Here is a 14,964-nt window from a genome sequence, read left to right as displayed (position 1 = left end):
AAAAATAGTAGATTCTTGCAGTTCTGAAACAATATAATAGAAATATAATGCCTGTTCCAGAACCTGCAAGATTCTACACATTTTTACTACGATAACAATTTTTCCTTTATGTGATCGAAAAAAATGTGTGGATTCTTGCAGTTTTGGAATAGACCAATATATACCAATTATTAGCAGTAAACAACTATGTAGGTAATTGTGTTGATTCTATTTTAGAACTGGTATACTAACGTTATCTAAAAGAAACAATTTACATTATGAATGCAGAATGTTTTCTGAAGATGTTTCCTGTACCAGAACTATTATCATCAATATTGTATTTTTTATCATTTCGAACAAAGAAATAGTTCCCACTTTCCCTGTTCTCTACTTCAATTTGTATGTATTCACATGTATGTACACTAAAAGTAACAAAAAGATAGGAAAGATTAAAAAGTAAAGAAATCATTGGATATTATGGAAATGTAAAAAATAATGTGCCTTGTGATGTTTTGAAGAAATTAAGTTTGGAAAATAGCTAAATGAATATCATACGTACTATTACGTTTGTGATATTATGCTACTTTCGTTCAATATCTTTTACTCACAGTGTCCTTTCGGATTTTAACTGCTGTATGCAATATTATTTTTAAATAACCGAAATTTAAGTCTTCCTTGCTTCTTTAAGGTCTTCATAATTCATATAGGTACAAATAATTGGATCCCTCATGAAAATTGTTTTATTCCACGCCTCTGTCATAAAAATTAAATATACTTGTAATTTTTTCTACAGTTGTTTGTTGTTATTATTACATATTTTTATATGAGGAAATTATAATTAAAAAATATTAATTATACACCACGGTGTGCACTGTGTAAATCTGCCTTTACTCTCATATATACCCAATCTCTCCCTTTGCTCTCTATATATTCTACGCCGAAATGTCACTCATGCAACAATTGTTGATATTCAAAACATGTCCTCAATTGTGTGCAATTGCAAAATAAGCAACACCAGAAAATATATATTTTTTATAAAACCTGTTTAAAAAATATCAAAAACAACAATAAAGCATGACAACAACAAATATCTCACTGAACTACTTAATTAATGCCGGCGCGATATTCACCATTTGTCATTGTCCATCGACAATGTAGATTCTACATACATATGAGGAGGTGTGGTAATTGTGAGAACGAATGCTGTTGTTATTGTTTTGGTTTTTATAGGTATTTTTAATGACATTTTGACTTTTCAATTTAATGCAAAAAAATAAATAAATAAATAAATAAAAGAATGGCACAATTGCCACATTCACGATTGCCAATCATGCAAATCAACAAAATGTTATTAGAGGCGAAACCTCTTTTATAGGTACGTTCTCTTCAGTTTATAATTTTTTTTAACTAATAGGCTGTTTATATTATAGTTTTTTGCCGGGTTAACCTTCTTTATGAGGATTTGTTTGATGGAATGGAATTGACATATAAAACCCAGTGGGCTTATTAAATCCGGTTATATGTAAACTTACTAGGTATAACGCCCATTATTATAAGTCTTCTTTTGTAATAGTTTGGATTTACCGAATAGATTTATAGCGTTCCGATTAACTTAAAGTTAAAAGTGATGATTGAATTTCAAGGAGGAGCTTCTTTGCATTAACTTTCAATGTAAAAATATATTTTTATTGCCTTCAAATTGGTTTATTTTGCGTTTTTAAATCCATCAGATAGTAAAAGAACACATATAATAATGGCCCTAAGACTTGTTTATTTGCCGAAACCTTCGCACATAAAGGTTGACTGGAATTCTATAGCCATTTTTTGTTACCAAAAAATCAATTGGCAGCACTGATGATGTCAGTAGCTTTGCCAATTCCATCGGATGTACGTAAAAAATATCCTCATAAAAGGAGTTAACCCGACAAAAAGCTCTAAGGTAAACATGGCTATAGCCTAGAGCTGGCAAAAAATCGATGACACTATCGATAGGATAGTAGTGAATTCAATATCGATAGATAGCTTTGTCTATCGATATTATCGGATTTTAAAAATTTATTGAAATAAATAGAAAATACCCGACTTTTCGGTTTTGTGGATGTGAGAAAGTACCGGCCCACACTAGAGCGATTTCATTAAAAAAATTGCATGAAATTATGCGACACTAGATCGAGTTCCATAGTAGCGTAATATCATGAAATTACCGTAGTGGGGAACTCGATCTAAGAACGCCTAATTTCATGAAATCGCTCTAGTGTGGTCCGGAACTCAGTAGGTAGTCAAAGTAACGCCCATACCTAATATTCAACGCGACGTACGAAATTAATTCTCCATACTACCACAAAAGCGCTCTCTTTCACCACACACGCTTTGGGAATACGGACGTATTTAGGCATGTTTCTAATTTTAGCGTTTTTTACTGTAAAATTGATAACACTTTTATGTTGGACAACAGTAGCTTAGTTAAATGTAAAAATAGCTTTGGCTACTTGAAGGTGGTGGTGATAACAGCCCGAAATAACAGAAAAGCTTATACAGGTTTCTCTAGCCAATCGAATAACAACAACAACTTCCTACACATATACACAAAACAACAAACGTTGACAGCTGGCCCCAGCTCTGCTTCTGCCAGTCATCAGTAGTAGTACAAGAAACGAACGCGAAACACACAATAAAAAGAGAACTTAGAAAAAAGTAAATAAATCGATATTTAGTTTTCATTTTATAACGAAATGAAATCGATTTTTCTTAAAAAGTGGTGTTGTTGTTGAAAAAACAACAATAAATTTTGTGAATTTATTAGGAATTGAAAAATTATTAGGAACATTTACGCAAGAAAATAGTTTGTTTCAACAAAAAACAAAAAGAAAACAACAACGAAACGTGAACGAAAGCAGTCACAAGACCATAAAGCAGCAGAAAATACTTTTAGTGATAAACCCACACCTCCCCGCTACGTCGCACAACAAAACGAATAAATGAATGAGAGAGACCAGCAATCCCCCCAAAACGCACACACACGCACATCATCCAGAGAGAGATAGAGAAGGAGTAATATCCCCCCACAAGAATGAGAGCATAAAAGCTTACTCTTGTTTTTTTTCACGTGCCCACTTGTTTGTTTTGTTAAATGAAAAAAGTAAACAAATACTTGAAAGCTTTTCGTTTAATTTTTCAAACCGGCTTCTCTCTCATGTAAAGCATTTTAAATGTCATTTGAATTTGTTTTTGTTTACCAAATAAATGAAATGACCTGTTGCTGTTGTATTGAATGAAAGAAAGATAAAAAGGGGAGAGAGAGAGAGAGTAAACCAGAGACCCGTAGTAGAATACAACAACAATTTGCACAAATACCCCCACCTATTGTCCATTCAATAAAAACAAGAAAGCGACAAAACCTCAACTTTGTGATTTCCTTTTATTGTCCTTTGTGATTATATAAAATCATATAAACGGAAACATGTGGTTCCTAATTTCATTTTGTGTCTGTGCCTTGGGATTTGCTTTGGCGGGACGTAAATGGGGTCGTTGGCTATATTTGCGCTATGGACGTTTTATACTGCCACGTTCAATGTTGGCAGCAAAAAATCGTTCACCCACCCCACCGCTATCACCATCGGTCATTAAGAATGATGAAACCCTTGAAGGGCTCCTCGATGAAAGCGGTGAAATGCATGATACGGTAAGTTCTTGTACCTATTGTTATTCTCACTTTCACCCCCATACTCGACACCTTATAAACTACAACAATAAATGGCGTTTCAGTATATTTTGACCGATAACAAAAGTTGTAAACTACATATGCACATACATATGGAAACAGACAGACATTCAGGCATTTATTTTTTTTATCAAAAATTCTTATCTAAATTGTTAAACTTCTACCGTTTGTTTAGCTTTAATTTTATTTAAACTATAGCTAGTTATCTTTAAAGTCGTTTTACCCCACATTAACATTGGAAAGAATGTAGTTTAGCAACGCCATTTTAGCCAAATTGTTGACCCACAATTCTTCTTCTTCTTCTCTGCAATGTCTGTTACTTCTTAATGTTACTATTTTATTACTAATCAATGCGAAGGTGAAGATAATTGATACTGTAGGATAGTTAACTGATCGATTAGCTGCAGTTTTACAAAAAATTGTTTAGCTCTATAGAATTAACATCTGACATATTGCCCCTCTCTCTCACCAATTAATTGGCAGTTAGAAGCAGACAAATTTCCGGTCACCCTAATTCGTTTTATGGTTGCCAGATACACATTAAAAACTCAGTTTTTTCACTTGTGGAAATAATTTCAAGGTGGTAGCATTTATTGATAGAGTTGGAAAAAAAATTGCAGGGTTTCTGATGTATGAATTCGATTTTGTTGGAGACCATGGAAGACGAAGGTTACAGTGGTTTAGCTTCTTAGAAGATACAAAACAATAAAATATATAATTACTACAAAAATAAAAACAATAAAGTCGGTTAAAAATGAATGAGAAGTTATGCATTTTTTTTGTTTAAGCCTTTTGTTTTTACATTCGATCACGGGAGCGTATTATCTTATTAAAATTTTTCTAATTAATATAAATAATACGCTCCCATTAAAAATGATAGAAATCCGATGAGAACAACAGAAGTTATGTCCTTTACCCCCCGTTTACACATGCAAGTAACTTGCAGACAGTTGTGTTTACATATTATAGTCGAAACTGACACTTGCATGTGTAGACGTTCGGAAAAAATTGAAGTTACTTTCAAAGCACTTACATTGATTACTGGCAAGGAAATTTTGTCGGCAGTGACGTTGTTAGTTGGTATGGCAGTGAATATGTGTGAGTGTATTGGTGTTTTTCGAACTGTCACTTGCATGTGTAAACGGGGGGTTAAAGTTGAAAATCTAAGAAAACGGAATTGGTACATCAGAACACCTGCTAGCACAGTGTTATTATTAATATGAAACTTATACTTCGATTATGGAAATCAACTATATATGATCCAGTTGCGTTGGCAGTTGCCAAAATTGCACTACAGAAGGCAACTGACGTCGCCAAATTCAGTTGCCGAGACGAGTATTTTGTGGCAACTGCTCTTTCGCGTCGCTTCTCACAATTTCAAAGAACATAAAAAGTTAAATTTTTTACAAAATATTATGATTGGTTTATATTTACGGAATCCACTCGATTTCAACTGTCAATTCCATTGCTTAAACGTCAAATGAAATCCTATGGGTTTAAGGTGAGTTTTCATTTGACGTAAACGCAAAGGAATTGACAAATCGAGTGGATTTCGTAAATGTAAACCAAGCATTAGTGTTTGTATAACATCAATATTTCAGCGACGAAAATCGCTGACCACGCCTTTTTTCTTGTTGTGCTAGAATCAAATGAAGTCATTGGATCCCCAGTCAGGGCTGTACGGCTCATGACCATTTATTCCACGTTTTGTCCGGTCGATGTGTGAGAGTTCTCATTGTCATGATGCAGAACGATTCGTCTTCTCTTCTTCGTTTTTCGACTCCGTTGTTTCAGACTCCTAAGCATAAATCTAAGATTCGTCGTCTGTGACATTTCAAACTTGTTCTCAAATTCATTTAATCGTTTTTAAATCGACCACAAAATATAACCGTTTTCAAAACGATAATAATAAACTATTATCGGATAGCTTCTCACGTTTTTAATCAAATTTTCCATAGGATAGGATAATGGAATTTGAAACCGATATCGAAAACAATTCCAAATCGGAATCGGCGATCAAAATCGATTTTCATCACATTCCCGATGGTAAATTTTGCGGGAATTTACATTGTTCCCGAAATGCTAATCACGAAAAATGTCCGAACGTAAACCATCCATTACGTTCATTACTTCATACACTTTTAGTGGACATAGCGACAAAATATGGGTAAACATCGGTTTTTGCCTTGAAAGCCATCAATAGTTTCACCACTTAATGATTGACAATTATATTTAAGGTCATTAGATACCGGTAAAGAGAGAGTCATTGCAAATTTTAGCGTTCTATGAATTCCATCAAAATTTAAATACAACTGTCAGCTAATTCGTGTTTATGTTTGTAACTTTATATTCAATCATGTGATGTCTTTTTTTTTGTATAAGTTTACATATAACATGCAATTTACACTCATTTCACGCCAAATATTTATATTTCACAGTATTGCTGTAAATTTAATTAATTACATTATAGATTAATTGTTTTTAATTCATTGTTATTTACAGGAACTAAGAACATGAATAATTTTAATCTTTATAAATATTTGTCACTGCAATTGTCGATTTCTATCTTAAATAATAGGCGATCAAAAAATTCACTTGAATTGTTTATAAAAAGAAGATAAAATCATGTAGGTTTTTTTATAATTTTTAACCTATTAAATATCTGCATTTTTACATTTATTCATAAAATGCCATAATTTCTTTTATCGTTTGGATAAGCCCCCATTTAAATAATTAAAAATAGATATTTAAAAATCTTATTTTATAAATTGTCATTCAGTGGGTTAAAGTTATCATTTAATTGGTTGCTAAGGTATAATTTTCTATTTTACTGTAATTTTTTGTAGCACATTTCAATAAATGTGCCACCAGGGAAATGGAAAAAATGCGATATTATTTTTTTTTTAATTTGATAAATATTTTCCCAGCTCATGCATAGCATGTGCATGCATTTGTTTTTTTTTTGTCAAGCAAATACACCAAAAAATGTTTTCAAATTGAAATTTGTGTAATTTGTCGCTAAGAAATTTTAGACGAGAATATTTTTGGTATGCCACTTGGGGCAAATACACCTCATCAAATATTAATAATAATATGAATGTAACTAACTTGGTGGTTGTAGTCATCTGACGTAGTTGACTGAATTATTTGTTGGCGCTAATTTAAGTCATATTATATTACGTCTACATATTTGTAAATCATTGGGTAATAGTAGGGTATTGGGTATTTTCTCATTCACCACAACTAGAACATACAAAACGATCTTATTAAATATATCCATATATGTATATTTTTAATAAAGATTTTAACACGAAAAGTAGATCAATTGTCTTGTTACTCACTCAACTGTGTAAATTGCTAAAGTATCTGTATAGTGTTTATAGTTACATAACCGCCTACCTGTCATTTATGTTGTTTCTATTCTCTATTTTTCATTTTCAATAGAGTTAATTTGTACTAGTTGAATGATAATGAACATCAATTCGTGTTGGTATTATGGATTTAAGATTTAACTAAGAAAATTGTTTAGATTCCACTTATAAAGATGATTTGGAATGAAAACGATTTGCCCAAAAAGAGTGAATTGTATTTAGATGTGATGCTGGAAACCCTATCAAATTTCAATTTCACGTTGTTTCAATTTCATTTTATTCCCATAATCAAAAAAAAACTGACTAGGAACCCTAATCTTCAGCGGAATTTTCTAACTAAAATATAAATCAAAGTTTTTGTCATCGCAAAAAGCGATGTAAAATTTATTACGAAATAAAAAAATTTCTCTGTTCTAAAACCTGCCAGAATCTACAAATTTTTACTACGATAGCAATTTTTTCTTTGTGTTATCGATAAAATAGTAAAAATTAGCAGATTCGTGCAATTCTGGAATAGACCAAATATTTATATAAATTGGCCTCTGTGGGGGCTTAGTGTGGAAATGTTTGTGCTACTACATGATGAGGACTACAACCAGTGCATAAAAACTTTTTAGCGGATATATTCACCAATTTGGAGAAAATCCAGATGTGAAAATATTTTTCTTAAATTCTTCGGAGTAGTTCAATATTTCAGAGTGTGATGCAGCTAAAATTGATCAAAGACTGAGTCCATTTCCTTGGCGAAGGATACTTCGAAGGATAATTTTCAACTTGCCTGGTCACCAAACCGCTAAACCGATGAATTTAGAAAACTACTGTTGAAATTATTTTTTTTATTTTGTGTTTTTTCCAAAATATCAAATAAATTTTTTCTATACCCGTGTTTACATTAAAAACTTTTTCTCCTGAAAATCTCTCAAAATTCATTACATTATTTTTTAATCGACCACAAAACATTATAGTTTTAAAAACGACCAAAATAAGCGATATACGATTGCATCACAGGTTTTTTTTTATCAATGTTTCCATAGAACACAATGAAATATGAAAGCAATATCGAAAACAATTCGAAATCGGAAATTGTAAATGCATCACACAGTCGTTATCGGCTTGTTTTGCACTCGCAATCGATTTTCGTTTGTTTCAAATGCGTTTTGCTTTCATTGCATCTTCCTAATGCAATACCTATTTCATATTAAATTAATACCGGTCCACATTAAAGTGGTTTCATTGAAATCATTTCATGAAATAATGCATTGATAGGTCGAGTTCCATATTAAAGTAATTTTATAAAAGAGCTCGATATAATAACGCCTTATTTTATGATGTTATTTCATTGAAATCACTCTAGTGTGGACCGAGACTTAAAGTTTTTTAATAGGGTAACCACCTTTATGAAAATATCGACCATCCATCAGAGGTTATTGTCAACCTCATTTAGACTAGCCATGAATCCTCAACTGGATTTAATAAATCCAGTACAAATCTCATTGCATTTAAATATACCTTTGGAGGATTTAAATTGCAGTCAGCTGATTTTTGTTCATATCACAATTACCAAGGTAGATGCATCATCCCATCTGATCGAATTTGAAACATCAAAACAAAAAACATACGGCTAATTACAAATTTATTGTTTAGTATTGAAAATGTTGGCACATTATACTACTAACTTAAGAGCAAATAATGAATTATTATATCGTTTAGACATCGTAAATATTAGTCTTGTTTGATTAAAATCAACTTTGTACATATATCAAAGCCAATTTAATTTTTTCGCCTTGTTTACAAATTTTGACATTTTAAATTATTTTTGTTGTAGCAATTCACCGATCTATCTATCTATCTATCTATCTTGTTTCTTGTGCCAGCTTGCAACTTTTTGTATTTTCTAGCAACATGTTGCAAAAACGGAGTTGTATACGAGAATTTATGACGGATTTAAAACAAATCCACCCAATACGATTTATTTTTGTATAGGAAATCTGGTAGATTATCGCCGGATTTAGAAAATAAATCCTGATAATGCGCTAAATCCGGCTAATGAGGTCATATCTAAATGGCAGGCACATAAGTCGAAGGTCACACTAGAGTGGTTCGTGAAACAAATTGCGTTATTTTAGGCGTACTTAGATCGAGTTCATCAATACAGCAACTTCGTGATTTTACTATAGTCTGGAAATAGATCTAATACCCTAGACAGACGGCAGAGTTAATTTGCATTAAAAATTCCTTAATTTGAATTAACTTTTTACCCTGACAGACGATAGTTTCTGCATTTATGAAACAGCTGTTTGTGTTGTTTGTTTGTACCCAGCAGACCATTTCTTAAAGTTTTACAAAAGTTCGCCAAAATATGCGAAACAAATATACTTTCAACCATTGACATTTTCACCACGATAATGCAAAAATAAATTTAATTTATTCGCGATATTTTTGAGTCTTTTTAATATTAAAAAATGTCGCAAAACTCTAAAGGAACATTTGAAGAAAATATTATTTTCGATAGAATTGGTATGGTGGGTAATGAAATGCTTGTGAAAATAAAAATTTTTAAAATAGATTTGATAGAAGGCGCAAAAAACGATTAGCTGCTATTCTATTCGAGAAAGACCACTACTTATTTGAAAGAAACGCGAAAATGTCTGATTTGTATTCCTTTTTTATTTTCTTAAACATGGAAATTTGACAAAAGAAAATTGATTTTCAATGCAAATTGTGTCTCAGAGCATGAATATGCTCTCTCACCTACATGAATATGGGCTCTCTTTCACAGCATTGCCATATTGAAATACCTAAATTCAGTTTAAATTTCCTTCGATTTTGTGCATTAAGAATGTGGATAATGCACGAATTAATTTGAATTAAGGCAGTTAATGCAAATTAACGCTGCCGTCTGTCTAGGGTATAAGAATGGCTAATTTAACGCAATTTCTTTTACGAAACCACTCTAGTGTGACCTTCGACTAAGCAACACTGGAATACTACTTTGTGTGGTCGCATGTGTTATCGATTTTTTGTATATATTTATTAGAATTTTGACATTTTTGGTTTATGAATTGAGACAAATATTTAATTTATTTATTATTATTAGGTACGCTGATAAACAACAGTCCAATCATTGCAAAAAATAAAAACGCAAAATTATTTTATTACTGCAATAAATTAGTTTGATGATATATTCCTGTTATTGTTTTGCATTTAAAAGAGATAAATAATTTAATTTAGCATTTAAGAAAAATTTCCACGCATATTTCAATTAGAAATTAAATTTTTGTTATTCGAATTGTTTTGACAAAGTAACTTGTAATCTACGGAAATGCTAATCCTATCTTCTTCTTAAAACTTTTTTATGATTTTAATTAATAATATTCACTTATCAGCAGTATTTTAATCATTTTATACGTACTTGAGAATTATCTGTATTCTTTAAATGCAATTATATTTAATTTTGCAATATTACTTTTTATTTTAAAAAGTTTTTTGCCTTCTGTTTATACTTTATAATAAATAATTGGGCTATCGGATTATTTCAACCAAATTATTTTAATTAACAAGCGTTTAAAAACAAAAGACCCTAATTTGTTTACACAATTTTTTATTGTGCTTCTGTCGTGAAAGTTATTGTTTTATAATATTTGAATGTTTTACTTGTTGAAATGCGTTTTACCTTGTTTTTTATTTACAATATAAACTTTTTGAAAAACAAACAAAAACAAATGTATCATAACTTAAAATAATATTATGAACAATTCACGGGAATTGTCGTCTTTTCTACAAACTCGAAATAAACATAAACAAGATCACTATGTAGAAAGTGTCATAGTAATGAGCCCTAATGCAAACTTACCTTTAGCCTTTTATTTAAATCACATTTCCACTGGCGCATTATATATTATTATATAATAAATTATATAATTAAATCATCGTTAAATTTATGGAAATATGCTTCAAATAAGTCAAAATATTTTTCGGACCTGTGAAATCTTGATAAATATTATATTATAGCTTTTTGGCGGGTTAACCTTCTTTGGGAGGATTTATTTGACGTTTACGCCATGAAATTGACATTTGAAATTCAATGCGTATATTAAATCTGGTTATATGTAAACGTTTTATAAAACATGTATGTATGTCCACATAACCTAACCCTGAGTTTACAAAGGACAAGACAATTGATTTTATATACTATTAGTTGTCAAAACCCCAGCGTAGCGTTTTAAGTGAATTTGTCTTGTGTAAATGGATGTATGTAGGTCAAAAGAATTTCTGAAAGTAAAATCCGGTTCAGTCAATATTTTACAAAATAACGTTTTTATTTGACATTACATTTGATAAAAAGTTATTTCCAAATACCTGTTTGATGTTATTGTTTTCGATTACAAATGTGACAGTGTTAACTGGTATTTAAACGACATGTAAAATTGAGGTTATTGCACCTCTTTTGTTTGCTAAAATAAACGTCAGTGAAAAAACCAAAACAAATGCATCTTAATTCTATGCCAACTCATTAATCATCAGCTACTGGAGTGGTGGTAAAACCATAGCCCACCACCTACCTATCAATCCCCTGCTTGGGTAGCCAGCCGGTAATTCAATCAAACAAACCAATACTATGTTAGGTAGTAGGTAAAAATGCCATACTGGCTGTCAAGGGGGATACCTTGGAATACGCAAAAACCCAACAAAACGTGTTGTGTGCCTCTCAATGTGATTTATATATACAGTCACTCATTTGGAAAAAATTCTCATTAAGTCTGGCTCTCGATTTTTCTATAAACTGAGAAGGAAAACCAAACCGGTATAAATATTTGCATTAAAACAACAACAATGTACGGGGCTGTGGCATGTAGATGGTGTTTAACCACGATGGTGATGATGTACAACATGCAGTCACGGGCAACAACAAACAACTCACTCTTATTGTGTTGTATTTGTCTGCTGTTCGTTCACTTTTCGTCATATAAAGTAGAGAGACAGACATCACTGACAGGCAGGCAACCAACCTCCTCTAACCACAGCTCACAACCAACCAACCAGTCAAGCAGCAGTATGTTGGCAAACGCAAAACTTAACAGACGTGTTTTTGTTTTGTTTTTAATAAATTCTTAACAAGTTTGTTTGGTTGTTTATAAATATTTTTAATAAATTTTAATTGTGACATACCGGTCGGTTCATCATTTCATCACTTGCAACTAAAAAGTGAACACGCCTTGTTCTTGCTCATTCTTGTAGAGATACAAACTACCAATTGCACGTTTACGTTTAAAATCAATAATCGGTCATAAACTCAACCACCCTTTGTCAGTAAGACAACCAGCCAACCAACAAAGTTGTCACATATTGGTGAAATTTATCATATTGTCTGCCGGGGCATAATTAACCGTGCAAATCGTCAACATTTATTTTTAAATATAAATTTAAAAACTGGCCTCATTTGGGGAGTTCAAGTGTGTAATTGCTGCTGCAATAACAAAACAAAAAAGAAAATAATAAAAAGAATCAATTTTTTCCAATTGAAAGTCGTGAGTCTTTGAGAAGTGTTAATATTTTAAACAAAGAGATCTGCATGAAAAATATGTGTGAATTATTATTAAACCCCGCCATGGAATGTGAGGTAAAGAGCAAATTATTGATTAAATATACAATAAATTCCCCACATACATACAGTGATAGGTGTCTATGTAAATGTGCTATACACTATTTTCAAATCACGATTTTTCTGTTTTCTGTTTTTATTATCTTTCACATGGTACAAAATTTCATAGAAATTCGATGTTGTATTGATTTTTCAAGAAACAACTATGGATTACGAAATTTAGTTATTGTGCATTTTAATGGGATGCAATTGTTTGTAGGCTAAATAAAGCCACGTTTACATTGAGTTGTTCAACTATATAAACCCAGCTGAAAGTTTGCATACAAACATGCAGTTTAATCTCTAGTAGAGTACCGCAGCTCTGCATCTTTTTACATCCTGAACGAAAACGCGTGAGTTTTCTTACTTTCTCGCTAAGTTAAAACGGCAGAGAGACATAACTCACGGGGAATTTTCATTTAGAATAACACCCATGGGATGCAATAGTTTGTAGGCTAAAGCCACGTTTACATTGAGTTGTTCAACTGTATAAACCCAGCTGAAAGTTTGCATACAAACATGCAGTTTCATCTCTAGTAGAGTACCGCAGCTCTGCATCTTTTTACATCCTGAACGAAAACGCCCCGTGAGTTTTCTTACTTTCTCGTTAAGTTAAAACGGCAGGGAGACATAACTCACAGGGAATTTTCATTTAGAATAACACCCATAATTTTAAAGGACTCGGTATATACGTTCAGTTGTGAGTCGCGTCACGCGTCAAAAATAACAACCACATGGAAAATGTGTAAATGATGCCAAGTTTGTTCTTGAAATTTTCATGTGGTTGTTGTAACGCGGAAATGAACGGACCGTATGTGCCGACCGCCTAAGCTGAAACACATCCAACGTTTGAGTAAAGTTTTGTGTCATTTCTGGTAGATGCATAAAAGACAAAGTGCTGCCAAGTTCAATTAATATTCATTCTTCTACCAGAAATGCCACAAAACTTTACGAAAACGTTGCATGTGTTTTCAATTTTACCAAGAGAACGCGCGACTAGGACGCATTCCATTTTCTTCCTTAACACGCTTTTTCCTATGGATTGAATTTAAAGACCTACGCCATGTTTACATTAGAGATTTTTTCCGGGTTAAACGGCGTTTGCACTAGAGCTTTTTGCCGGGTTAATCTTCGTTATGAGGATTTATTTGACGTTTACAAAATGGAGTTGACATTTGAAACCCAAACCCACTGGGTTAATCCGGTTAAGTGCAAACGGGGTATTGTAGTCCTTTGCCAATTTCAATCTGGATTTGCAAAATCAGGTTATATGTGCTTTTAAACAGCTTAAAGATGCTGCAAATTTATTCTAAATAACTTGAGGTGTGTATGTGTTGCTTGTGGATATACAAGCAAACACCAGCTGACTGTTAATTTTTATGACACAAAAGCATATGTAAATGCAATTCATTTATTTCTAGTATTTTGTTAAACTAAATCATATAAAGAGCGTATGTAAATTGAAATCAACTGAGTTTACTTCTCCGCTTTCCATTTAATACAAGCTCAACTGATTTTGCTTCATCATCCAAGTGAAGTTTAGATTTATGGCCTCATGTGTTCATAAGCAGCATGGCATTGAACGGTCAGGCCAAATTCGAACTAGTTTGTCCTTTGCCTTTTAGTCTATTACCACAAATAAGTTAATCAAGATACCGAGGCCTTTAGAAATGGACTCTCAACTTCACTCCATTAAGAATTTCCTTTACTTCACTTCGACCAATAAGTAATCGAAGTACACCGACTGACTTCCGACATGTCAGTTGCTCTGTAAATGTCTTAAGGCCGCTGCACATACGGCGCGTTGAGCGTTGCGTTACAACAACCACATGAAAACTTCAAGAACAAACTTGGCATCACTTACACATTTTTCATGTTGTTGTTGTTCTCAACGCGCAACGCGTCGCACAACGGACCGTACGTGCCGCGGCCTATAAGCATCCTATTCCATATCGCAGTGATACAGAATTAATGCGCAGTATTGCATTCCAAAACGTCACTGTTGCACATTTGAAACGCGGAATACACACAAAATAAGCATTAGATAGAAACTGATGGCATTAGGTAGGTTTTGCACCGGTGTGCATTTTAAAATACTTTTGCAATGTATGAGCAATTACTGAAACAACGCAGCTCGGAAGTGTGAGCTGGCAATCTATCGATAGCACGACTATCGATGATAAACGGGGTACTCGTACATACCATTAGTTTTGACTGTCTATTTTTCGGAAATATCAATTGGTGTTAAACTA

General features: G+C 32.5%; 1 protein-coding gene across 50 annotated transcripts in view; it reads left to right on the top strand.

Moving 5' to 3' along the window:
• The window catches only part of mtd (TLD domain-containing protein mustard), a 450,874-nt gene that overhangs the window by 410,835 nt on the left and 25,075 nt on the right, over positions 1-14,964 (top strand). Inside the window, exon 1 of one of the 50 annotated variants that reach the window (XM_073990925.1) lies at positions 11,966-12,691. The exons of the other annotated variants lie outside the window; for them this stretch is intronic. Within the exon in view, the coding sequence (XP_073847026.1) occupies positions 12,644-12,691 (48 nt within the window). The 5' untranslated portion in view covers positions 11,966-12,643. Of the gene's footprint in view, positions 1-11,965; positions 12,692-14,964 lie in introns of those variants that run through there. 50 annotated transcript variants of the gene reach the window in all.

The sequence above is a fragment of the Musca autumnalis genome, unplaced genomic scaffold, assembly GCF_047663935.1.
Source record: "Musca autumnalis isolate F117 unplaced genomic scaffold, ASM4766393v1 scaffold_1, whole genome shotgun sequence".
In the NCBI taxonomy this organism is placed as follows: domain Eukaryota; kingdom Metazoa; phylum Arthropoda; class Insecta; order Diptera; family Muscidae; genus Musca; species Musca autumnalis.
Note: the sequence above shows the minus strand (reverse complement) of the source record. Positions and strands in the feature narration are given on the sequence as shown.